Source organism: Lates calcarifer, linkage group LG8, assembly GCF_001640805.2.
Source record: "Lates calcarifer isolate ASB-BC8 linkage group LG8, TLL_Latcal_v3, whole genome shotgun sequence".
NCBI lineage: Eukaryota > Metazoa > Chordata > Actinopteri > Centropomidae > Lates > Lates calcarifer.
Genome location: NC_066840.1, coordinates 11,566,594 through 11,594,211, shown reverse-complemented (window position 1 = coordinate 11,594,211; position 27,618 = coordinate 11,566,594). Strand labels below are relative to the sequence as shown.

At 41.7% G+C, this 27,618-nt stretch overlaps 2 protein-coding genes across 4 annotated transcripts; both read right to left on the bottom strand.

The window, feature by feature from the left end:
• Positions 1–3,350: 3,350 nt before the first annotated feature.
• fbxw11a (F-box and WD repeat domain containing 11a) lies at positions 3,351–18,210 on the bottom strand. The gene is made up of 13 exons (XM_018699540.2): positions 18,051–18,210; positions 13,453–13,521; positions 12,307–12,526; positions 11,667–11,853; positions 11,278–11,368; positions 10,592–10,729; positions 9,199–9,317; positions 6,581–6,830; positions 6,060–6,178; positions 5,760–5,870; positions 5,596–5,674; positions 4,822–4,986; positions 3,351–4,701 (listed from the first exon to the last, which is right to left on the bottom strand). The coding sequence occupies exons 1-12, from the start codon at positions 18,087–18,089 to the stop codon at positions 4,825–4,827; spliced, it is 1,584 nt and encodes a 527-aa protein (XP_018555056.1). The 5' UTR covers positions 18,090–18,210; the 3' UTR covers positions 3,351–4,701; positions 4,822–4,824.
• Positions 18,211–19,795: 1,585 nt separating this feature from the next.
• LOC108899222 (eukaryotic peptide chain release factor subunit 1) lies at positions 19,796–27,236 on the bottom strand. Of its 3 annotated transcripts, none has more exons than XM_018699543.2 (11): positions 27,070–27,236; positions 26,577–26,687; positions 25,022–25,197; positions 24,113–24,252; positions 23,829–23,967; positions 23,465–23,655; positions 22,460–22,589; positions 22,173–22,346; positions 22,004–22,068; positions 21,762–21,909; positions 19,796–20,542 (listed from the first exon to the last, which is right to left on the bottom strand). In XM_018699543.2, exons 2-11 carry the CDS (start codon positions 26,660–26,662, stop codon positions 20,460–20,462), a joined length of 1,332 nt encoding a protein of 443 aa, XP_018555059.1. In that variant the 5' UTR covers positions 26,663–26,687; positions 27,070–27,236; the 3' UTR covers positions 19,796–20,459. The 3 variants fall into 3 exon arrangements, with proteins under 3 accessions (XP_018555059.1, XP_018555061.1, XP_018555062.1); XM_018699545.2 differs by having other exon boundaries at positions 27,074–27,233; XM_018699546.2 differs by lacking the exon at positions 27,070–27,236 and adding an exon at positions 26,812–26,998.
• Positions 27,237–27,618: the final 382 nt, after the last annotated feature.

Genomic DNA, 27,618 nt, shown 5'->3' with positions numbered 1-27,618 from the left:
GAAACATATCTGTGTCTCCAAGCCTCTTTAAACAGCTTCTTCACACACTCTCTTCTCTCAACATGTAGATTGTAGAGAGAGATTCAAGTTCACAGTTGCTCCAGTTGTGGTCGGTCATCTCTGCTCAACTAGAAACAAACAAACAAAAAAATTGATTGGCAACAGTTTTTTTTAATCATTAATAGTAGTTTAAGCTGTGTAGAGCCCAACATTTGCTTGTTCCAGCCACTGTAATGTGAAAGTTTGGTGGTTTTCTCAGGTTTCTATTGTCTGAACTGAATATCTTTTGGTTTGGAATATTGGTTAAACAAAACAGGCTATCTGAAGATATCACCTTGGACTAGGGATTGGGATTGGGCAATATGATTATATATGATTAGGGTTAGGGTTATGGTAAGGGTTATTTTAGGTCAGTTTGCAGAATTTTTGAGGTTTTTAATTCACTGGAGTAACCAAAAACAGATGTTGCTCCCAGTTTTCTCCCTAAACAACTTCTCACTTAAATACACAGAAAATGTATACAGTATATATCAATATTTTAATGTATATGCAAAGGATGATTAATTAAAAAAATATATCATGAGAATTATTTAGCTGCAGCTACAGCCGGCTTCAAAAGTATTAGAATACTACATAAAATGTTCTCTGGGAAAGTATCAAGGGCCACTAGCAGACTGTCACGCAACAACAAGAACTTGACTCTCTTGCTCCTGTGAAAGTTAGACCTAAGCTATGAAATTCTGCTATTTCCCACAACAATTCTTCAACCAGCAGATCTGTAATAGAGACAAGGTGTAACCACTTAAAGGCCACAGAAGAATGGATTCCCGAGTTTTTATAGTTCTTGTCGGTTTGGCTTGAAGTAGTTGCTGGAGCTTGAATCTCAGATATTGAATTACATGACAAATAACGAATCTAAGGTGGACCGGCTTTGCTCAGGAACCCCTTGAATTCACCTAAAAAAAACTGTTGAGCCCCAACTGTTGTGCAAAAATCAACAGTCATTTCCACATTAAAATGTTCAGCCATGAATATGCAGCACGAGGGGTCAGACAGAACAGTGGAAACAGGGAAACATGCAGTAGTTAGATAGAGTTTCATAGCTGCTTCTCCTCTCATCTATCCTGCTCTTATCCCCCCCTTTATCCCTCCCCTTCCTTCCCTATCCTAGCGGGAGGTCACTGAAGAGATGTCGCTGCCAAATGACCCAATCATGCCGGCAGACACAAACAGCTGACTCAGGGGGAAAAAAGGGTGTACCAGAGGATTCCTATTGCAAGGCAGCAGGCATCTGTGCTGGAGGGGGGTGGTATGAAGAGGAGACAGTGGGGTGGGAGGGAAACTGGGTGTGGGGGTGGGATAAAGAAGACAGAGTAGGGGGTGGTGGTGGTGGTGTGAGTGGTTCGTTTCTGGAACGTTGCTCCAGTTCCACTCGGGAATGATGGAAATATCCCGCGTAGCCAAACCCAGAGTGGAAGGTGTATGGTAATCATGTCGGGGAAGGAATGCCAAATATGTGCGTGAGAACGAAGCTGTGACCTGAGAGCTGCAGGAATTATGGGCCAAAATCCCACAGACCCAGAGGAAGCACACACACCCATATCCAACACATACACACATCATATACTAATGGTGCTCCACCAAGCATAAATCCATCCCACATAACTTATTCCCAGAATTTGAAACATTCTACTATACTGAACTAAGCCCAGAAATGTAGAAAACCAACCCCATCAGCAGGCCAACTCCCCTCCTTCTCCTAGTTCAGAGAATACACACTGTACAATAACCAGGCAGACGTATTATACAGCTCAAAGAGCTTTGCTATAAATGCACTGCTTTAAGCATTTCAAACATACATTCCTCCTTCACAGTTACAGTGTTTACCAGACTGAGAATGTGATCTACTGTAACAGGTTGTTTAGACTCCAAACTTGGCTACCAAACAGTACGAGCCCAAGTCAAAAACAGATTAGACTGTAGGAGATAGCTGAGTTTATACTCCCATCTGGTGGCCATCTTTGAAACAGTTACCACACAACACAAACCAACATTTGTTTCTTGTTAAGTGAATTTAAGCAAGCCTAAACTGTAAAAAGTAACAATTGTGAAGATAAATTTTTGCACACTGGAAAGTCTTACTTACAGGTGCATCATGTCAAAACTATTGACAGTGACGTATAACACATAAAATGTGGTTTTAAGTGAAACAAAGTTTACGTTATACTGCTTATTACTTTATACAACTAATGTCTGTGACAGAACCATTGAATTCTGCAAACTGTCCAACACACAGTTTAGAAACGTTTCATGTCGACAGTCTAAATTAATTTTACCTGAAGGTCTGAGGACTGAAACATTGTTAATAAAGTGAGTACAGGTAATTGAACATTTTGGGTCAAAATGTGTGAAAAGTAAAAGTCAGTTAAACACACACACACACCACACCACACACACACACACACACACACACACAATGTAGCAATTTTCCAAGGAATGCTCTGCATGTCTTCTGCATATCATCCTCTGCTTACAGGTGTGGGCTACTAATTCTTAAAGAAAGCAATTTAAAACTAAAATGCCAACATCCACATTGATAGCAGCAACAGTTGACTGACAGGCTTACATCCACTTATTTCATCTGTACAAGAACATTCACATGTAACTGCAGCTACAGCAGGTTGCACATTGACTTCTAAGTTCCAAGCACCATTTCTAATGTAGATACCTTAACGAATATCCTGATTATGTGTTGTGCATGTATATATATATATATGTACACATTTCCTGGCTGAAGAAACCTGGATGAGACCTTATCCCAGTTTCAAGAAACCTGGATATGCTGCGTGTAGTACTCCGATACACACCAGTATACTGTGACATGTAAACACCTTATCCAGATTACTAAACATTCCCAAAACTCAGGGGACTGAGCTGACAAACAATCAAAACACAACTGTACACAGATCATATACACAAGGATGCGAACAACCAGGTTTCTCAGTTAAACAGGCATTTTTGGAAAAAGTAGCTTTGCCAAAAAAAAAAGAAAGTTGGTCAGCTGAGAAGAGTAATCAGAAAGATCCTCCAGAGAGATCTAGTGACTGATCTTGAGGTAAGAATTTGTTTAGTCAGTTTTCTGGTTTCAGGGTTAGGGTCAAGTGTTTTCTTGTCAACAATCACCAAGTCTTTGTTCCCTGTTGTTTGTCTGAAGTAGAAAAGGAACAGATGAGAGCTCTACTGACTGTTGTATCTACAGGTCAGAAAAGAGGCAGCATAAGACAAATCCACACACACACACACACACACACACACACACAGACAAGAACAGACAGACAATTAGACACTCATTCATGTTACAGTTGGCTCAACACTCCACCACTGTCAAGTACTTTATTCACAATAAGGTCATTTTCTTCTTTAAAAAATCATTTTTAATATACAACACAATTTTTGACAAGACAACTCCGTTTACAGCTAAATTTGAGCTCTTGAGTTCCAGCTTCTCTCATAACCAAAGCAAGCACGTAGATGATGGGGGAGAGAAAGATGGAGTGAAAGGGACAGATGAACAAGGGTTGAAGTTAGAAGAAAGAATGAGGGAAAAGACAGTAAGAGAGAGAAAGAGAGAGGGAAAGAGGACTACGCTTAGTATGATTTTTGTACTAAGAACCAAAATACTCAAATAAAATTAGAAAATAACAGTAATAAAAAACAGTAAGAAAGTAAGAGTTAAAGAGAAAAAAAAAAGCAGAGGTGTACCGGGATGCTGTATCCAAGGCAACCTCACATGCATGTCTGTCTGTTTGACGCTTCTGCTCTGTTCTGCCGTTTCACAAGTCCACATACACAAACACACACTCACGCAAACTTGAGTGTGCGCGCGCCCCCATTATTCCAAGTGAGTGTGCATCTCTGGGGGGGGGGGTTAGAGGGGAGAGAGATAGGAGGGGGTGGGGGAGGGTTGGGGGTTGAGAGAGAGATTGAGAGAGAGAGAGAGACAGGGAGGAGTGAGAGGGAGTGAGAGGGAGCGGGGAGGTAATCCCAGACACATTTCTCTCCCTCGTTCACTCCCTCCATCTCCCATCGTTCCCTCCCTTTCCTAGAGCTGAGTAAAGAGTCTCTGTCTCCCGCATCACAGCTCCGGTCATCCTCTGTCCAACTGTGCCACTTTGTGTGTAAGTGTGTGTGTATGTGTATGTGTGTGTGTGTAATATATATATAAATATATATCTATAAGCAATTCCATATTTGTGGGAACCTGTTTTGGCAGGGGTTGAAAACTGAGGAGCAGAAGCTGCTTTAAGTTTCTATCAAGGGGACAAACGGGAGCTTGTGACTTATATAAGATCTAAGTTAATACTGTCATTAGTGTACTTTACAAAACATAAATTAACAGTAGAAGGTGAACTTCTTCGGGAGAGTTGCGTTGGTTCTGTAGTAGGGCATCTTCATTCAGTGTTGACCTGTGTGTATGTGCGTGTCTGTGTGTACATGTCACGGTACTGGCAGGCAAATGGGCACAAGCTTGAGAGTCTGTCAGAACGGGCGGGGAGGTGGAGGTGGCAGGGGGCATGGTGGGAGGTGGACAGAGAGATGACGAGGAGGAAAGAGAGGAGATGGCTCCTTTCCATGATGGACGCACCCATCAGCCAATCAGCCCTGGGCTCCTCCAAGGAAGGGTGCGGTGGATGGCGCCACCTGGGGGGAAAGAACAGAGCCTCCAGTCACACACACCGGTCAAACCTCATGTGTAATGCAGGAGGTTTTTATAGGAAGGTCTTATGAGCTGAGTGTGAATGTGTGTGTGCATCTTTGCACCTGCTATCTAGAAATGTAAGTGTAGGTGCGGGAGGGAGACCGTCCCTCTGACTGGCCATTGGTCGAGACGTTCAGGAAGTCCCAGATCAGAATGGTGTCGTCGTGAGAACTGCTGATGATCTGAAACTCATCGAACTGGAGGCGGAACACGCGGCCAGAGTGCTCCTGAAAACACACATTAGGAAATTATGTTATTATGTTATGTGCACAGTCAGACAGACTCTAAAAACATGGACATTTGTGATGTAACTACTGCAGCTGAAAGTGCAGCTTGAAACAGTCATGTGTCACTATTAACTTGTGAATTCAGTTCTGTTTCGCAGCCAACTCTCTGTGCTCAGTGCTGTTTTTACAGGACCACATTCCCACCCAAGACAACAACAAATACATTTTCAAAGTTTCAGAGATGCTGGATTTCACCCTCAAGGTTTCATGTGAAAGAACATTAGTGCTTAATGTTGTATTAGACAGAATTACACACATAAAAAGTAGCAACTGAATGGTCATCTCCTTAATATCTCCTCAATGATCCTCAAAATCAGCAGCAAGTTACACTCAAGTCAAACAAACCATTACTGAGTTAAAACTAATGTGAAAATTACTTGGTATTTTGAGAGAGGTTAAGAAGTTTGAGTTTCTTTTTAAATCTTTTATAGCTGAGATTTTTTAAGCCAACGTCTAAATTCCTTTAGAAAAGCTGTGGTTTAAGTAATTCGTGCATAAGCTCAATCAGTTCGCCATGTGGCAACACACTAAATCAATAGTAGTACTCACCACTAGAGTGCGCAGACATAATGTGCTGGCGGGGGCTCGTGGGTCCAGGGCTGCCTGCAGGTCCCACACCTTGATCTTACTGCAGAGAAACACGCGATGACAGAATGTCAGGGAACAAAATCCAAGTCTCTGCACACAAAACCCTGGGTGTTTACAACACTCACCCGTCGTAGGCGCCGCTGACAATCCTCTTGTTGTCAAAGCGAATGCAGCGCACCAACTCCTCATGACCTTCCAGCACTCGCAAACATGCCCCGCATTCTATGTCCCATAACCTGCAGAGAGAAAAGCCTTAGTAAATAAACACAGCAATAAAAGGACCCTACAGTATTCACTGCTCAATGTACATTTAATAGTAATATTTCAATATAGAAACCATATTTGTCTTTAATAGACAGCTAAAACTAAAGGCTCCTGCAACAAAAAAAAAAACTTGGTGGTAGAAAATATGATGGTTTTCATACCGGATTGTGTTGTCAGACGAGCCACTGACCACCAGACGGTCTCTGTACTGTAGACAGGCAATACCCCGCTTATGACCATTTAGAGTACGCACAAACTCACAGGTGCTGGTGCTCCATACCTACAGAGCGGAGACAAGACAGACAGCTTTGTAAAACAATGGCCAGTATTTATCCTGGTGAGGAGAGCATACCAAACAGACCAGTTGACATTCTCTGAAGCTCACTTGGTGGGTTGGAAAACTACAGAACAAGTCTGATATTTCTTGTTTCGTTGAAATTGCCTTAGGTCATATAATTCACAACTCCATAGTAAAACTTTCTCATGATCTGAGGGTCTCTAGTTTGAATTCACAAATGGCTTGAAGGAATACAGACAAAGAAAACTAATGTAAAACATGGTCTATTTTAATAATCGACTGTGTGCTCCAAACTTTATCAGATAAGTAATATTTAATAAAACCCTGCCCGGCAGCAAGAGAAATATTTAAGTATACAGAGAAATATTTCTTCTTTCCTGTTACCTTGATGGTGCGGTCCCCTGAGGCGGACACAATGTATTTGTCGTCAAAGTCAACCACGTTAACTGCAGCCCGGTGTCCCACCAGAACCCGACGTAGGCTGATGTCAGTGGGTGAGGCCATGTCCCACACTGCAATCGAACGGTCCTTGGAGCAGGTGACCATCAGGCCGTTGGCGAAGCGCAGGTGAAGAACTGCCTCGTTGTGGTGGATCAGTGTGTTCAGTACCTCACCCGTCATTACCTCCCACACCCTGCAGAGGAGGAGAGGCCGAAGGAGAGGGGCAGAGGGAACCGGGAAGAAGTGAAAACAGAAGTAGGGAAAGATGGCAGGGTCGCCAATTGATGAGGGCAAAGGTGACAGAGGGGGGAAAAGAAAAGGTGGAATGCAGCAGGAAGGAAAAACAGGGATGTGGAATGAGAGGGGTCGGGCGTGAGACAGAGAGGGAAGGAATGACAAAGGGGTGAGAAAAGTGGAAAAAGATAGGAAAAATTAGATGGGGGCAGCAGGACGAGTGGTCAAAATGAAAGAGAAGAAGATGGAGATCGGAAAAGACATGTAATGGGAGCGAAGGAAAAAGGAAAACAATGGAGACACGAGAGGATTATGTTTATTAGTTTTACAATGGGGAGTAACTCGGTTCACACATGCAAGCACACGCACACACAGGCAGGACTGGCTGTGACTAACATGTTACTGAACGGCACTGCTGGGCATTGAGAGTCAAATGCAGAACACACTGGAAAAGCTGACAACCAAACCTACAAACAAAGTGCCTGTCAAGCTGTTGCTAAGGAAGTGAAGTCACATTTTCCTTGGATACTGTCCAGTGAGTACGGCTGAAGTGTGAAGTACTAAGAGAATTAATGTTGAGCTTCTGTGTGCAGTAGCCAAGCAAGTGTCAACACACACAAGCCAGGTCTTTTAAATATCTGCCATAAAACATATCCCACTATCTCTGGTAATGACACTAAATCTAACTCATTATGAAATAATAAACTTCAGTATTTTATATTTCATTTGATATATACTGTATGTAGTATATTTACAGCCAGACTGTGAGGAGTAACTGTGGGTGGGAACTAATCATAAACAGGGGCTACACAGCAGGCTGCAGGTGTGAAAAACAGACCATGAGCAGACAGCGTGTGAAATGATAGACAGTATGTCTGCAGCAACAAAGCTATATTTTGAACACTGTAACAAAATTCAGATTTTGTGTTTTACCTGCTTGACAGCAGAGACAAGTTTTGCATGAGATTTGCATAAAGTTAGAGGAGGGTTTTGAAATGATAAAACACAACAGCCACTGTTTTTGATGATAAGAAAAATATCAATAATCCTTTCCTTTCCATGTGCAACTACTCAGTATACTCTACAGGTGCCCTCAGATGTGAATGCCAATTTAAACTGGTTGAAGAGAAGTAAATCTTTTCAGTGACTATTCTCTGTCCTACGATTTTACAACATCCCAACAAATAACCACTGGTTTCCACATCACAAGAGACATGCTCTGTAATGAGAAATACAATTGGGAATTGGTGTTGACAACACATCACTTCCACTTCATTTTAAGTACTGGCTAAAATAATATCTTATCACAATATTTAAAATATCTGAGGATAACAAATTTAATATCCAGGTATCTACACTGTGTTCAAACTGAAAATAGGTTAGTAAATATAAATAAATGAAACAGTAACACAGTAAATCCCATCAAGTCATCCAGACATCCAGCCTGTGAGTAACAGTCTTGCTGACACAGCTTTTAGTCCAACTCCATAATACAGTATGATCATTCTGTAAGACGTGTGTTGTACCTAGGGATGGAAACTTTCCATGGGAATTAACTGGAATAAACTGGAAATTTGCAGAATTGCAGGTTAGCCTGTAACAGGGAACTTAAATGTAGATGTATCTTGCAGCATAATCTTGGTTAAAACAACCAGATTTAATGCAAATTCAGTTGAATTTCTACCCTGCTCTGTGCACTCCTCCATCACATGCACAGATCATTTCTAGAATCTGAATGTGTTTATACAGTAGCTATCTAACCAGTAAATCAGACATGCAAAATGTAAGCTAGCTAACACCATTTCATTGACAATTTGAGTCTGTTTCTGCCTCTTAAGTTTTTCCTTGCCACCGTTGCCTAGTGTTTTCTCATGGTGGGAACTGTTGGATCTGTCTTTGTAAAAATTATAACATACAGAGTACGGTGCAGACCTGCTCTATATGGAAAGTGCCTTGAGATAACTTCTGTTGTGATTAGGCGCTACATTAATAAAAATGTACTTGACTTGTATTGAATTTAAGAGGCTAGCTATCATGATAGAGTGCTGCTTCCCAAACAAGATGGTAGCTAGCTCAACTGTGATGCTGTTTGTTCAGCCAGTTTTCTGTTCATACAAGACTGTAGTTTAGAGTTTGATTCAGCAGCTGATTGATGAGTGTTCATCTATTCATCTAGCCTGTGTCTATTCATATATCCAGCATCAATCGTAAAATATTTTTTATGTTTTCAACTTGGAATATTTCCAAAATTCCCCAGCTTAACTTCCCATGGAAAGTTTCCGGAAATATACCAGAAATTTTCTGCCCCTTCGCAACCCTAGTTGTACCTGACAGTTGAGTCAGAAGAGCCGGTAACGATGACCCGCTCATCATACTGCAGACACAACACTGAGCCTGTGTGACCGGTCAGTATCTTCAGACACTCCAGAGACTGCTTATCCCAGATCTATAAAAAGGACAAAAGACAGGAGTATAAGGATGAGAGGGATGGAAGACGAGTGAAGCAGAGGGAGATATCGACAGAGGACACAGAAAAAGAGGGGAAATAAGTGGTTTTGAAAAGGTTGCAGATTTGGGTCATGCTAAGAATGGTCTATTCTTACAGCGCTGTTCATACACTGTTCATGCCCCATTTCTCCACTGTTGTGCAGAGCTGTGTGTGTGTTCAGAAGAGAGCCATTCAGCGCTACCCTGAGTGTGCGTCAGCCTCCTCCAGAACAATAAGACAAATCCGTTCCTCTCCTCCCTCTATCCTCCCCTCCTCTTCATCATCTTCTTCTCCTCTCCCAGGCCAGACAGACGAGTAGAACACACAACGGGTCTGGAGCTGAGCCCTTTTATCCTATAATTCACTTGTGTTATGTCTCAGTGTCTGCTGGTTTAGCTCAGCGCCACAGACAATAAGATGATAAGCCATACTGAGCCCGAAGAAAAAAATTCAATTCATAAATACACAAACACAGGTTGGAGGAAAACCACCACACACACACACACAGCATACATGTGTTTCTCACAGCCAACACTTCTGGCTCTCTCCACTACTAGTGCTTAAACATACAAATGGGATCAATGTTAATTAGTTCCTACGAGTCAGTTTGGGCCCGTAGGGCAGACTGATACATGCCTACAGTATGTTTTCACTGCCTCAGCAGCAGGAAACAACAAATTATGAAAATTTTAAAAAACATAAACTGGTTTCACGTTTATTTTGGCTCTTATTTTTTCGGAAATGTCACTCGGTGTTGATCAAAGAAATCAGTTTTTAGAGATCGAGATGGTAAGTCATTAAAAAAAGATTGAGTTGTGAGGCAATACTTTGCAATACTTTTTGGTCCTGCTCAGAGTTTCACACCCTGCTGCTTTGCTGTTGTATAGAACAGGTGCTATCAGCTGTAATTCTAAGTGATGAGACTTTCTTTCCAGGAGCCGTTAATGCACTGCTCCCTCTTGTACCCTCCACCTGAATATTGATGACAGGAGCGACTTGACATTAGCACAGAAGGAAATTATAGCTTATGTGATAAAACAGTCTTTTATTAAACTAAAAATCAAAGTATCTGCTAATACGCCCACTCTACACATCTCTGAGACAGCTTTGAATCTGAAGGGTGAGAGAAAGGACCAGTGTGTGGCAGCGTGCAGTGGCAATGATAACAGTCCTCTTACAGTCTTACAGTCCTCAGACTGCCCTAGATGTTTTAAACTTTAAAAGACACATACCTTGATGGAATTGTCCCTAAGGCCACTGATGATCTTGTCGTCGTCGTACTGGAGACAGTAAACCCCTTTACTATTTTCTGAGCGACACTGAATCCTCTGCAAGTTGTGTCTGCCACATCGCCAATTAGCCTCAATAGTCTGGAGGGAAGAGGGAGAGACAATGAGAAAGACAAACACAGGAGACTTCCAAAGACTAGATAGTAGCACTGTATTTTTACAGATAGACATTATGTTATTGGAGTGGACAGAAACAGATGCGAGATGTAGTAAGATGGAGAGTTGGAGAGTGGTCATGGGATTATATATAATTAAAATGTAATACCAATACAATTAACTCAACTTTATTAATTTGCTATTATCAACATTTTCTGTGTGTTGGAAGCAACATTTGCAGATCATTCTGCCTGAAAAAAGCTGCTGTGTACGTGTGAATAAACTTGCTGCATTTTAAAAGACAATTAGATTAACCAATTTCCCACTGGTTAATCTAATATTGCAGTCAAGTCAGTCTTTTTCTAGCCAGGTGAATGTCAGAGATGCATATACAATATAAACCTAAAAGTGTGTTATGATCAATTGTCTCAATTGAGAGTCCAGATGAGCCACAACACAGAGGGGAAATAATAAATGGTGTAATAACAAAAGCTGTGCAAAATACTGAAATCCATTTAGCTGTTGTGTCTTACCTCTATGTCTTGGATGATCTTGGGATAAAGGGAGTGATAGTAGGAGTTGGGTGGGACTTCTGACGTGCGGTTCTTGAACAGATATTTCTCCCTGAGGGAAGAAAAATATAAGGTCGAAGGCTGCTTTGTGTCCACTGGGATTTTTCTTACCTACAATAGACACTTAAGACCAACACAGTCTAATGTTACTGCTTACCGCCTCAATTTCCTCACCCTTTATCCTAACTTAAATGCCAAAAACAAGACTAACAGGCACTCTGGGAACAAAAACTTTACCTCTATTCTCAACCTGCATCCACTTAATTTCTGCCAGTGTCAGACATTTTTTTATCATTATGTAACAGAGTAATAGGATAGCCACCACTCAGTGTTTGTGTTTGAAGTCTCACCACTGATGTCTCTCAGACAAGCCTTTCCAGAGCGGGTCAGTGCGGACCATGCGTTCGATGAGTTTCTTCCACAGCATCCCCTCAGAGATGACCCTCTGCCACTCCTTACACACCAGCTCTGCCGAGCACAGCGAGCGTGCATCCAGGAAAGACAGGATGTTCTCCGCTATGTGATCCAAGCCTTGGGCTAGAGAGAGAGAGAGAAGGAGCCGAGTAATGTTTTGCTGCAAAATTAATAGGATTTCATCTGGTCTGTTTCTCTTTGCCTGGGGCTCATTATTTGCGTTTTTTTATTTTTCAAAAATAATCTGTGAATTTATAGGTATTTATTTCTAATATAAAAAAATCCCAAAAGAATCTGTGAAAGCAAATCAATAAAACAAAACCCTAGGTGATAATTTCAGGAATACCATTTGTAGTGTAATCTTCTCTTTTCATAAAATTCTACTATTACAATTTTTATAATCATACATCATATAAAATTATACTATTGAGTGCTACTGACTATCTGTAAAATAAAATGAAAATGATGTATCTTGTATGTGCATAACTATGTACAGTCCATCACTGTAGTTAAGGAAGACGGAGCACATACTAGAGTTGTTTGTACTTAACGTTACATTCAGATATGTATTTGTACCTGGCAGCGCAGTGATGAAGTCCCTCTGCAGCATGGGTTTGAGGTAGGAGTTGATGTGGCCGTGCTGGTAGTGGCACATACGGGAGATCAGGCGCTCGACAAACTCCACCTGGTCGGCCTCCGACCACTGGTCAAACAGAGCGATGCAGTGTTCCTTCTCCTTCTCATAGTTTCCCTCTGACGGACGCTTGCGGGACCCCACAACAGGACCATTACTAAGCTGTAAAGATCAGGGGCAAATGCAGATTTATTCGATTTTTTAATTTTGTGTTAAAAGCATTTTGAGAGATCTATATATAGCAGTCTGTCAAATAAGGGAACTCTTCTAATCTTAGGGTATTATACAGAAACTCATTTCAGCTGTATATCAAACTTTCTTGCTCAAAATGTTATTTCTGCATAAAGAGAAAAAAAGGTGGCATCACTTCAAGCGTGGGTGAATATATTTGAAATCTGCTGAGTCAATGCAGAGTTACTGCCCCAACAAGGTATAAGGCTTAGATTAGGAATAACTTTTGGAAAATACAATTTCAATTCAAATCTAGTTACCACAGTGGCACTAACACAATAACAAAATATTTTTCCATTACTGAAGTGAGCGTGTCAGACTGAAAGAAGGACTGAAACAGAAAGTTGTTGTGCTGGGCCTGATATCAGTCTGTGTACAGGATCAAGATGAGTCTTACTGTTGCAGAATAGATTAAGTTAAAAATCAATTTTCATTGCTAAGGGTTAAAGCTTGTTAAACCACTAGATGCCTGCAGTAGTGAGGGTGTATGTGTGGAAATAGAAAAAATGCTTTAAAATAAATGTTTGTCAACATCAGTGTAGGTTTTTACTTGAATTGAGGCATGAAGGGAGCAGGATATTCATAAAAAATATTACACTGCATGTTGTGAATCCAAAATAATCATATTTAATATTATTAATGAAGGTTCCCCTGGTTGGCAGAGTTACATACAAGTTAACACTTCATACATTATGGGTCTTTGTCGCGCAGCATATACAGTACATATTTAAATGCTGTAAACTTAAGTAAACAGAGCTGTAGATAACAATTCTTCACTAAGCTGTGGTCATGGATACACAAAAGGTTCACCCACACACACCTCACACACAAAACCCAAACAACAGATGCACACACACCTTGAGAACTGTGTTCTTCTTTGGCGACAGATCGTCCACGAGGTTCTGTGACTCCATCCCTGATGTGGTCTGCAGAAAAAGAAGAAAACAAAGACATGGTGCACGTGAGTGTTTTAGTCTCTTTGCGTCTGTGTTAAAGGCACTGTGAGAGCCAGGGCAGCGGTGTGGATAGCGCTGGACACAAGAGTGCCACAAACACAGCCAAGGAAGGGTAACCATTATGACTTCTGAGGCGTGCACGCACAAACACCCGTGCATACACACACATATGGAGTGGAAAAAAAACTGAGCACTGCAACAAAAGGAATCTATCTGCTTGCTTCTCTGATGTGGGCTAAGTAGTCTGAACAGGAAATTAAACTGCAGCATCTTGGGTATGTCACTGGCAGAAGCTCAGGCATGACTGTAATGAAACTCAAGTCAGATAGTGGTCTTACAGCAAATACAGAGGATGGAAAAAAACTGGGAGGTAACCAAATCCCATCCATTTCTGGCATCAGTTAAGTCTTACAATGATTTGAGTCCTTTACAAGTGCACTGCAAATACAAGCTGGAGTAACTTGAATCACATCTAATTACAGGATTATAGCAGATATCACATATTGACGATGACAGAGTCAGACGGTGACTATTTGACCAAATCCTAATAAATAATATACGTCATCCTCATCTGCTAAATATATCTGACTCATAAGGTAAATAACATGTTCTTCTATAACATGTAAATTGGGAAGTCATACTCAGGAAGGCAGCAATATTAACTTGTTATATTCATGATACATACATACATACACCACCTCTTTAGAGTTTGCTGTCTACTGGTTTCAGTTGTGACTGAGGAACATTTTCACCAAACTTACATACCCCTGAATTTTGAAGGCATTCACTGCAAACTCTCCAGAAATGAGCAGTAACAGCACATCCTTGTCAAAGCATAACTACATGTGACACACACCAAAAAACTGACTAATGTATCATTATTAGTATTTGCAGGTTCACTCCTATGTGTTGATTTTTTTCCTAACAATGTATATTCCTTGTTCAGACATACGTTCACAAACTAATATGGGGAAATGGGACACATAAGGCCTTTACCTACGAGAGGGTCAATGCTATTGCATATCTGAGGCAAGGTCACAGTCTTTGAAATTGGCTATGTTGGCAAAAAAGCTAGAACAGAGGCCTGACTCTCTATATACTGTAAAAGCCCATCTGTTAGAGTTTCTCCAGAGGCTCCAGAGTTGCCATTGGTGGTCTCTGCCTCAGGCCTATTTAAAATATGATTACAAAGTTATCTAGTTATTCTTTTCTAAGTAAAACCAAGAACCCCATCAAAATTGGAGCATGGAGTAAGAGCTGTTCCAGGTTTTGCTCATTGCAGTTATCCATCTAACTTGGTGATGCTGCTAAACCAACACAGAACATATTAGTTGCTGCCACTAAAACAACCACATAAAACAAACAAACAAAAGGTCAGGTACCAAGACCAAAGCAGACAGGACAAGAAGCCAAAATGGGCTTGCTGGTGTTGATGATCATGCAGAGAAGAAGAAGAGAAGGAAGGAGAAATAAAAACAGACAGACCAGGTTTGGCCAGGCAGGCAGGCAAGCAAGCATGTAGCCTCTCAGAGCTTGAAGGAAGACCCCCCACCTCGGCCCTCACACCTCCAGGTAGAAGGGGAGAAAACGTTACTCCTCAATGCGGGGTTATTCTCTGGTACCCCCTGCCCCCTTCCTCCACTCACACCAAAGTACTTGAGAAGTAATCTACTATTCAAACTAACCTGATTGTAAAAGTGTCCAGTTTTCATTACAGGGCACAATCACTGTTTGACTTTTTAAGCAATCTAGGGCCTAATTTAGATGCAAGAGCTGTGATTTGACATGATTATAAAGAAGTCAATTACTGTTTGCAAAGCTAAAATTCAGTTTCAAGTAGAGAAAGTTTGAGGACGCACCAGAGAAGAACCTCAGAGCAGTGTGCTTCCAACAGGGAGGAAAGGACAACGGAAGGTGAGGAGGTAGGAGGGTGAGGAGGGGTGAGTGGGTGCTGTCTGCACCGAGGTGGTTATGAGGAGTCGTGTGGAGTGGGCGAAGAAAAGTGAAGGGTGAGGAGATGGCGAGGGAGGAAGGGAAGGGAGAGGAGGAGGAGCAGCAGAATTAAGAGGAGAGAGGCAGAACCTGGTTGTGAGCCCGGGTGGAGGGGATGCTCTGCAGGCACCTGAGTGCACACAAACTCTCAGCCACCGAGGAGCAGCCCAGCCAGAGAGAGCGAGGCACAGAGCACTGTGTGAAAGAGAGAGAGGAAGGGAGGAAGGGAGGAGGAGAACGAAGTGGACAGGGTGAGGGAGGAGGAGAAAGGGAAGAGCGAGAGATCAGAGATGGGAAGTAAAGGAAAAGAGGAGGGGGATTTATGAGGGAAGTTGGGAGGAGGAAACCAAAGGAGATGAGTGTATGGATGGATCAATGAATGGACGGATGGATGGAAGTGGTGAGGAGTTGGTGAGGAACAGGGCGGGTGGAGTGTGGAAAAGTGTAAGAATACAAAAGTAATGCATAAACAAATAAATAAGGTTTGGTTTGAGATTGAGAGGTGGTGGGTGTGTAATCATTAAAGGTGAGGAGAGAAGAAGAGGGGAGGAGGTGGGGGATAGTGAGGGGAAAAACCAGTATTAGAGCTACACACACATTGGCACAGTGAGCGCAGGAACACACACTCCTTCACACACAAGATACAGACTGATAAACATACACACAGAAGCATTATTAGACATGAACTGGGTGGGGATAGGTAGAGGAGAGGGAGGGGCAATGGGATTAATTGTCAATCATTGTCACTATTGTTTTGACAGCAACCCCACCCACTGTTCTGCCATCCCCACTCTCATGAGTGGTTAGTGAATAACACTGGGACAAAAAAATAATAAATCAAATTAAATACACAGACACAACCCAGACAAAATTCAAAAATCTTCTGTAGGCCTGTACAATTTCAGTTCCCAAACCCTGCAGATGTATATTTCTGCTGCTTTACTACGTGTAATCATTCTTCAGTGCAAGGGAACAGAGATGATGTGCAGAATTAATAAAAACAGCATGTACTCTTTTCATACTATATGGACACTTATAAACTTCTTTAAAAATTGATTTGTCCTATTCTGTGTCACTTTATGCTTTTTATTATTTATTTCAACTTAAAGACCAAAATAACACTCAGTCATTTACAGGTTTGGAGACCAGTGCATCTGTTACATTTAATTCATTATTTCTGCACTTTCATAGTGATTTTACTCGCTGTTTAAATCTGGTAAACTTTCGTCTGGTGAAAGTGTATTCATCCATTAGTAATTTGTCTGTATACTGGAATTTTCTCTCAACAATGGTTATTCATGGTCTACAAACATCTGTAGTGCTTGTGGATAGGACCCTTTAGCAGAAATAGACACGAACTGTTCACTCAGGCACGTCTGGTCCATATCATCCACTGAACAGTCTGGAACAGTATTTACTGGGCATATCTTGCTATCTTAAGTCTGCATGACAATACAATTGATTTGTTTGTTTGAGAAACTGAGGGCTGTGCGGTATTTCAGATATAGAGTCTCAACACAAATGAAACTCTATTGACGTTTAAGTTCATTGACAAAACACACTTGTGTTTCATCTTAATTGACGTATTCTTTACGACCACTTTGACCCCTGTAATGTTAATGTTAGCTATTAGTGAGCTAACGTTAGCCTAGCTGGCTAGCTTATCAAGATAGCTAATCATTTCATGAGAAACTTATGTTATTCACTGACCAAATCTAACCGTATATACAGGAAAACGACGTTTTCATGATAGTCTATGTTTCTGGTTATCAAAATAGCTTCTACCGCTTTGACCAATTGACTGTTTAGGTATGGAAATAGCTGTCAAGTATACATAGCATTATAGCATGCTAACTATTAAGCTAATTGCTACCTCGCTTATGTGAATGAAAAAGCAATACACTTCCTTCTACGCACTTTAAAAATATAAACAGACAAGCAGCGCACTACAACAATTTTAGCTTCATTCCGCTGTGCCGCGGAGACTGTCTGACTGTTCCACACATCTAATACCATGTAGGCTGTCTTAACATAAACTAGATAATATAACATACCCGTAAATTTACGTGGTTCATCGCCTTCTAGCCAGTGTTAGCTGGATGGCTAAGCATCAGACAGGGCCCAGTTAAAGTGGCGCAGCGTCACCGCAGTGAACGCTACCCCGAGAACCCTCGGCTGTCTTCGGCCGTCGACTGTACATAAACCTTTCAAATTCCCCGCTGATCACCAATTTCACCCAAAAGAACATATGTTATACATTCGTCAGATGTTAATGTCTAGGTATTGTTTATCAATCCGACCAGTATGCGGAGCATTCTTAGCAAAATGTATCGATAATTTCAGGCCCTCCCTCTGATTTCTGGTCCCCCCTCCTTTCTCCTCCACCTCTCCCGACAAGCCGCCTCAGCCCGTTCCTGCCGTCGAATCGAGCCTCGGCGCTTTCCCCAATATAAGACTGGTACTGAAACCTTCGGGTATTCAGGATGCCATATCGAAACGATTCTTACCATCAGCTCCAACGTTTTGTCCTCCATCTCCGGCTCCATGTTGACGATCCCCCCCGAAACTCGCTCTGAAAATGGAAACCCAGCCCTGCGTCGGCGGCCCGCAAATGCAGAGACGTCATTCGTTTCGCTCAACCACACAGCTCCGGTAGGGTAGTGTCAAAGGGTGGGTGGGGGATGGGAACGCCCATGCTATGAAAAGAGGGCGCTGATTGGACGGATTTTGTCAAAAGGGGGGGGGTTTCACTGCTTTGCCTTTTATTGATTGGCTTACCGTGCTACCAAGGCTTCCCCGGTGACTCCCCCAAACAAAAGGGCAAATGGATGAAGATGCTGTTGCTATCCTGAAGAGGAATACACTAAGGCAAAATCAATCATCCGCATAGCTTTGCTATGAGATGCTGCAGGATGTTGGCTATTTTACTATGTCATATGTGATCAAAGGAGATAGTTATTTAAATCCAGCTCCATAAAACAGTAACAGAAGCTGTTAGACAAGGATTCATGACTCAGTAATTCTATAGCTTTGTGATAATATGATCAAATACAGATATTGAAAGGAAGTTTGGCTGTCAGTGTTGGTACATTTCCACCCAGCTGTATATTGTAGTAAATCCACACAGAATCATGCAGTTAAAATTAATACAACAGCATACGAAAAAAAAATACTCAAAAGTGACACAGTAGTTATCAGCAAGGGCCTCTTGCAAAAAGTCAGGGTCACTGACAACTTTGCAGAGCACAACATGGAGCTGCCTGAACATGGACTGACATACTAAGACCTGTGCTAGGCTTTCCCTCGCAGAGTAATCCAGACAACAATGTTACCATCATCCTTTACCTCAGCTCACCTTTGTTGAGACTTGCAGCAAATCCCAAGGGCATGAAAGAAATATGGTCTGCAGTTAATTGACTGTGAATTACTCACATTGCAAAGTCGCAGAACTGTAACTGTTCACTGGAGATGTTTTAATGCTGTGATGTGCAGATTGTTTTCTTTCCGTACACTCAGTACTCATCAAAGCAAGCTCCTTATTGCAGTTTTATTCCCTTAGCTTTTCCTGTGAATAAACTGAGAAAACGTGGATGTGTGTTTTCATTCTTTAACAGCTCCCCTCTTCACCATTCCTCTACAAAGCTTAGTGAATGATAACTCATTGAGCTTATGTGCCCGATGGAGCTGACAAATCTCATTTTTTAAATGACCAATGTATTACATATTGATTTTAAATTGATTCCTGATTACACAAAGCTGCCAGAGTTTAATTATAATATAATCAAATATTTAATCTGGAAAGGTGAAATCTGGTAACTGGGATTCAAAAACTTGAGAAAAGTGTATTTGAGCCCCTCCTGTAAATTTTATATTAAAATTTAAAAAAAGTATGGTCTACACCTGCTCTATATGTACAGTGTCTCAAGATAACTTCTGTTGTGAAATGTCGCTATAAATAAAATTGACTTGATGTTATCTTAAATCAAGGAGGACACTAATGAATACCTTCATCCAAGCGATATGATATCATTGCTTCCTGCAGTTTAAAATGAATTCAATTTCACATGAGGAGGTGGATCGTCATCCAATTAGACAACTGAATCCCCTAAAAGCAGTCATGCATACTTATTACTCACAGAGAACTATCACAACGTATTCATTTGATGTCAGGAAAGCAGAGAAAAGGTCAGCTGTTCCAGGAACAGACAGACACAGCACAGGATTGAGACCACAGCAGATGAGGAGGTAGCAATGGTTTTCAGCAGTTCAAATTTAATACTTTGTCCCCCTTTCTCTACAGAAACCCAGGTAAAAAAAATCCCCCACTCTCATAAAATACAACAGCAGCAGTTACCAGTAAAAAAATGAAATGCAAAAAAAAAAAAAAAAAAAAAAGAAGAGGAGAGAGAAAGCATAGAAGGGAGAAGAGAGAGAGAGGGTAGGGACATGATGAGGCAAGAAAGGAAAATATATTTTCTATATGTGAGGAGTGAGTCCAAAGTTCATCTTCAGACCGGGTTAGGGGCAGCGAGGAATCTGGGAACTTGCTGTTGTGTTCATTCAAAATGGAGGGGAGGAGGAAAAAAAAGAACAAAAATGAGTCGAGTCCAATCCAACTAGGGGAAGGAACCAGCACTCTAAGGCAGGGATTTATTCAGGAAGGGCTTTCTCCCTCTCTGGATGAAAGAAAACCTCACTCCTCTTCAGCCTGTGTGATGTATGTTGTCATGTGTACAGATGAAATGTATGTGCAAGTTTGTGTATGCAACAGGTAAATTGGAAGGTGTGTCTGTCATATATATGGTCAACACGGTTGCACCTCTCACTTGCTGCAAGAGAGGTGGCATTTTTCTTTCCTTATTTCTTCATTCACTCCTTTGCTTTTATTTTTTCTCCCAGTATCAGTCCCCGACTACCTAGTAGTCATCCAAATCAAAGAACTCATCGTCCTCTCCTTGGTACTCCATGCCCTGGAAATCCACCCTGTACCGCAAGATACCTGAAGAACACAAAGATGATAGATGAACATGGGTAATATGATGGCTAGCCAGCTTATGTCATGTTTGGTTAGATCGTGGCAGCATTAAAGGAAGAATTTGTATTAGGATAAGCTAATCCTCATTAGTTATGGGGGAGGGAGTATTATCTAAAAAGCATGAATTCCTGAAATCCTCTTTATTTAAGTGCTACTTACTGAATTGTTTTGTTGTTACAAAACCAACAACAGAGTATTTACTTTTAGACAGAGGAGGAAATGTAGAAAGAACTGTTTGGATGTCTTTCCTTCTTTGTTTCTTTAAAAAAAAAAAAAAGTACTGAGACTGAATTCATTCATTGCCATCATGAGCTCTACATCTATACCTATTTAACAGCAACACGTCAGTATAAAAAGGCCATACCTATTAAACCTTGTTTAATAAAACGTAACACTTTGATTTATTACCGCACTGATGTTCACACTTATGACACTTAGTAGTTGGCAAGATGATTAACACACTCCTAAGGATATGCAAATGTTTGAAAACAACATTCAATCACTTGGTAAAGCAGGGCTAGAGCGCAACTTTATTGATCACAGGGAATTAATTGTGCCTACCTGTCCTCGAAAGAGAGGACAACATACACTGGCTATTACAGCACAGCAACCACATGGATTCGGGATGCTTCAGGGTTGCCTCCACTATTCCTCATTTCTCTACTTCCCAACCAATCTGATGTGTCCTAAGAAGTAACTCAGAGAATGAGCAAAGGACAGGAGGGAAGTGAATGAAGGAGGGACGAGAACAGAACTGGAACAGTCTGTCCTTTCTACTGTTGTATCAACATATCAACTGCATATCACATGGTCTAACAACAAGAAGCCAAATGCAGTTTAAGTGTAGTCCCTTACTTATTCTCTCATTATTTTTTTTCTCTGCAGTAGCTAAGGTTATATGTCAACAACAGTTTGTCATAAAAATTGTCTGAAATGGCATCTGTTAAGCAGATTTAGTCATAGCCATTAAGTCATAGCACGGTGGATACATGAGGATACATGGAGACTTGAAACTGGCCTCTCCAGTTTAAGGGCAGTACATCTGCTCACTAAGCTGCAGAACAAACTTACTGAACGAAATAACCACTGAGCTATACATACTCCCCATTATTCCTAGTTTGATGTTGTACAAAAGGTACAATTCCAGGGTCATAAACCCTTTTGTCAACAATTGTGCGCTCACCCCCGATGCCTCCAAAGCCCTTAACGAACTGGGACCCTTCCTGGCTCTTGTCTGTGACTATCTCCAGCGTGGCTCCAAATTTCTTGTAGTTGTTAGCAAACCACTCCAGCAGCGGCATGCTCTCAATCAGCTCATGTTCCTGCCCCGTCTAGAGAGATAACCAGAGTCAGAAACACGTGGTATGATGGGTAATTGTTCTAACTTACGATCAGAGGGATTGGTCCTTTCTCTGCACGACTTACCTCCTTGTCTGTGAAGTGAGACTTGTCTTTCTCCTGCTCTGGCGTTAAGTACAAAGTCTTTTCATCTGGAAAAAAAATGGAGGAGAGACATAAATATTAAAGCATCATCATAATATTTATTGCCACATTTCTCAACAATGGCAGATGTAACATATTGGGGTTTGTGTACCGTTCTCTGCTCCATTGCTCTCTGCCCCGTGGACACGTAGAATATAACGCATGGTGTCTAAGTTCTCGTAGACTATGAGGATCTCCACTGCTCCCATCTCCAGGGCTTTGAGTGTGTCCTCCACACCAAAACAGTACTTCCCCGTGTCCTGACTGATCTCATCAAAGTACCGCCCTATACAGAGGGATAACCATTAGTAAACTCTCAAGCACAACATAAAGCTTTCTTTTAGCTCTTACTGGTGACACCTGACAGTTTTTTTCCAGCGTGTCATCAGGATGCCTCACCTATGAGCTTCTTCTCCTGGATGAACTTGACATTAGAGAGAACCTCTGCTGAGAGCTCGATAGCCTGGTTGAAACCATTCTCTCCTCCGTAGGAGATGTCCACCAACTTCAGAACCTTGGCCTGTAACCTCTGCAGAAAACACACAGACACATTAATTAAACACAATGTAGAGATATCCACACACAGCCATAAAGCAATAGTAGCGTGAAAATCTAAATCATACGCTCCAAATTAGATCATTTTCAAACATGCTTTTGCTGTTGCTCAGGTTGATCTATCCTTTTGTCAATACACTGTATACTTAATATGAACTGAGTCACTGAATAATTCATGTATATTACACTCCAATCACTACTGCTGGAGTGTAATGTGGCATGATTGTACATGTGAAGGGGGTTTTAAAAGAAGGTTGAGGGCAGTACTGTCCATTATAGTATGGCTATATACTATACTCAGTTTTAAATTTAAAAGGCCTTTTAACATCTACAACTAAGCGCTTCATGTGTGAGAAACACACAGTTAACCACACTATATTTACCCAGGATACAGAGAATTTGGCAGAGACCTTTGAAGAAATTACATAAGCTACATTAGTATACAGTACATCATGTAATAGTACATCATGTTTTATGCCGGTCTCTATGGTTTCATTGATACTGTACAGCCGGTATGTATGTTTGTTTCTAAATCACTGCACAAGATTCTAAAAACAATTGAGCTGTCTTGACTGAACATGTTGCTTTAATTTTCTACTTCTTATCTTGTCTGATTGTATATGTTATGCATTTGTCACTTTCAAAAGATGGAACAAGTCATTATTTTGTATCTTCTCACCACAGAAGTATTGTTAGTGTAAGAAACTAGTCTGAGATTCTAAATTGTTTAGAAGTCTAGTTTCTCAATTGTTTGGAAAGACAGCCACATTTATTAATTATTGATATGGTACATAATAAATACTTAATTGGTACTGCTTTTCATCAGAACACACACAGACACAGACTTACTGGGTCGAACATGTCAGACTGGCTGAGCTCGGTCTTGAAGTCAGCAGATCCAGCCAAGACCATTCCTGCCACATTGACTTTGTCGTTGGACACAAAGAGCTGGACAGCCGTCTCAGCCACTTTTCTCACATAGTTGTGCCTCTTCTCCATTCTCAGACGAGCAAAACGCAGAGCAGACTGCCCTCCTCTGCCTGGAAGAAAGATAAAGATAAGAAACAATCTTTAGAATGCTTCTTTAGAGGCAAAACTAAAGGCCACAAACAAATACATAATATAGGTATTATTGACCAATTCTCTATTGATTTATGCTGTTTAGCTGATAGTATTTAAAGTTCTGTGTTGTGCGAGTGTTGTGGGTCAGTACCGTGCTTCTTGGGTAGGTCCACAGTGAACTTGTGCAGCACCTCCCTGGTGTTGCCCTGCAGTGTGCCAAACAATGCCCCACTACCGTCGATCACAATAAAGCCAAACTTACTGTCGTCAGAGAGCAGGGCTGTCAATGCCTGTGTTAGGAGAGTGAGGGAAGAACGGATGACGAGAATGTGACAGAAAGAATGCAAGATACCAAAAGAAAAGTATACATCCCAAGAATCTTCTCTACAAGATGACTACCATATACAGATACGGAAAGCATGCAAAAGCTCTCACCTCGGTGTGGAACTTGTTGTCGCAGAGGTACAGGGAGGTGTTGATTGGCTTAAAAGGCTCGAAGTCGATATTGACCTTCTTCTCCTTGCCTTCCTCTGTCACAATGGTGCCACAGTACACGACCAAACCATTGGGTGGCACTGATAAGAGAGAAATGTCAGAGGCTAACAGATTAGACATACATCAAGTCTGTGTACAGATACATATACAACGTACAGCTTCTGAAGGAGAGGCCAGAGGTGATGCACAGTACAGTGGAGTATTAAAGAGACACAGCATCATCAAGCCTTGTGAAGCTTTGTATGTATGTTACACTATGACAAAACGTCTAAAGTTTTCCATGGAATATTTTTCTATTATGATACGTGATATGATGCACGCACTGATACTGTACCAGTGAGTAATCCACAACCTTCCTCCATGCTTACAGCCACCTACTTTGTAATTCAATACTATAACCACCACATCACACACAGTTTAATACTGCCCTCTCATTTACTAGCTAGTTAGGAGCATGTCTGATATAGAGGCATAGCACAGTTATGAATGTCCATTCTGTACATGTCCTTACCATGAACTGATGTTATATGCGAAGCTTTCATATTTAAAATGTTAGACAATTATATTTATATGATTTCTCAATCTAGACCTGCTATAATTGAAAACCTGTTTGTTTATAAATCTGGTGTACACAAACACAAAAATCACAAGACAACTGGATGATTGTTTAGCAGCTTTTTTCTCAGCCACAGAAATGTTTCTTTACATTAGTAATATCTAACTAAATGTCAGTTAACCACGAGATCTATCTATCACTTCAAATTTTTGTGTAAAGACATTTGGTTACCCATGGAAACCAAAACTGGAGAGTCAGACAAGTTTTATTTTGCTTTTCATTGTAACACATACCTTTGTTGTAGAGTTTTAGTCTTTGCTGTACAGAGGTGATGGCCCCGAGAACAGAGAGCCTGTTGACTCGGCTCTTGATGTTGGAAGCAGTGCCGAACTCATCAGCCAACATCTTGGCCACTCTGGATATCTGGTCCTTGGGAGGGATGATCAGTGAGATCATACTGGTGCCATTACTATAGAAAGAGAGCGATGATTTAGTGCCAGTGTTTACATAAACACTTACATACACATGAAATGCTATAGGATGCAGTGTCAAACACCACAATATAAACATTGACACTTTACCACTTCTCATCTGTGATTGGCTAAACACCACAATAACATAATTCACATCATATAAAAACGACCCTGTCGTGATAAGTCTTCCACGCTAACCACAATCAACTTTGGTCATTTGTAACTGCAACTTTGACCTGTCCATTTTATCATGTTTAAAGTAACCCCACCACGCAACTTTCCCCTGCAAGATATCAACCTTGACAAGGTCTGAAAGGTTGAGAGACTAACGGTGAGTTTTCAGTTACACAGTATACCAATCTCTGCCCTTGAAGCCAAGGACTGAGCTTCAGTTCAACTGCTCCACATTGTTTCTCCATTCACTACCTGTCAAAAGACAAAGCATACCAGAGCCGGGTGACACCGTGCGCGCGCCCACACACATAGACACACATAAGTGCAGGTAGCAGCAGTTGGATGAATATGGGGCAAATGGTCAACCGTGTGTGACATGGCAGGCGCTGGAGCACAGGACAGCAAATTCTGCGCAACACTAGACGGCAAGCTGTCGCAGAGCAAGCTACAAGCCAGTGTAGCAACACCCACATTGCACATGTCGTGTTTGATAATTCAACAAGGCCACAATGTCCCAACCGGCAATCAACTGATCTGGATTTCTTTTCACCTGACCATTTTGAAGCCAGCAGAGCTTTAATGTAACGCTGAACAGTTCGGGTGCCATGAGGTAACTAACTTAGTGAACTCTTGAGGGAATTAAGAAGCTCTTTCATATGATCTACGTGAAGAAAGGCCGAACAAACGCCATTTGAAGTTGTGAAATGCGTTTATGGGAGCATGTGGAAGTCCAACTGTAAGCTAGCCGGCCTTCCTTTCTCATCAACGTGCTTTCTTGTTAAAGACACCCATGGCGGCCTCTTTCAGAGATGACGTCTATTAGCGGGTCTCATTAGCAACACAGCTAACGTTACAGTTACAAGCTCCATACCCTTTGTGGGATTTGAGGCAACATACACCGCAATGTCACCGACAACACATGACCGAAGACAAATCAAAATACACATTCCGCCAAATTAACACAATGTTTTCGACATCCAGACAAGCTAAATGCGACAGCGGTTAGCGCTTAGCAATTAGCACGCTAGCAGCAAAAGCTAAGGCAGGCTAAGTTATCTATGCTAAGCTAACCACTCCCAAATTCGGCCCCACTTATGCGATCTCCAGCTGTTGCGGCGGTCCACATTCACACCATCAACCGAAGCTATGAGGCAGTAAGCCCGGCCACCGCATCGACACACAGCTCAAATCGATCACTTACCCACGGGCAGCTTCCAAACTTTTGATCAGCTTCTTGATTTTCCATATCTCCACGTTCCTGTCCGCCGCGCTGGGGTCGTCCGCCATCTTTCTGCTGTAATCGCTTCAGCACCTGAAAAGACGTGAAAAAAGAAAAGCAAAACATATGTGGTAAACCGGTCAGGAACCAGATTGACAGATATTCACAGTTTTAACGGGCTGGCAAAATATTCAGCCCAACTAGCTGGACTAGGTACCTCTCCAAACTAGTGGCGCGGTGTCCGTTTAGGCACCTGACCAGTACTGGCAGCTGGGCTGACCGTGAGGGAAAGACCCTACCCGGGCTGTGTCTGTCAGTACAGTGCGCGGAGAATAACAGGCCTACAGTCTGCCAGGCCCTAGTGTCCACCCTGTTCTTATCTAATACGACCTACTTTCCTCCGTTCCCCTGGAAACAAACGGTCCGCTTTTCAGACGTTGAATATATGTCCACATAAATAGAGCCGGTACGGTACCTGCCTCGGACAACGCCGCTCCGCTCCGCTCTCGGTCTGCTGCGCTACGTCGGGTCGGTGGTCCGAGGAATGACGTTGCCTTCCCGACCGGTTTCTCTCCTCCACACGCAGCGCGTGGTGCTATCGACGGGGCTCACATGTGGGAGGTGGTTAGAACTGTGGCGTTCACTTCCTGGAAACCACATAGAAACCAATGACATCTCTTGGCTGGTGTGTCAATCATAAAAATCTAAACTGCGATTGGACGGAAGCTAAAAACATCGTCGAAGCTGGGTGGGTGCCCGTAACTGTGGATTGTGGGACTTGTAGTTAATAGATGTAACGCAAAGACTTCAGTTGAATTAATAGGTTGACAGATTTTTTTGATGTTGCTCCTGTTAGAGTTTGTACTCTAAATTAAAAACCCCTTTCCACGTCTTCTTGTGTAGTTCTTTCTACGTATTACAAAGTACTTATTTATTTTATTGAACGATTTACATAAATATTTAGTGTGAAGAGTGACATCTGCTGGTAATTTTGAAAACGTACTTGGTAGATAAACTACTCTTT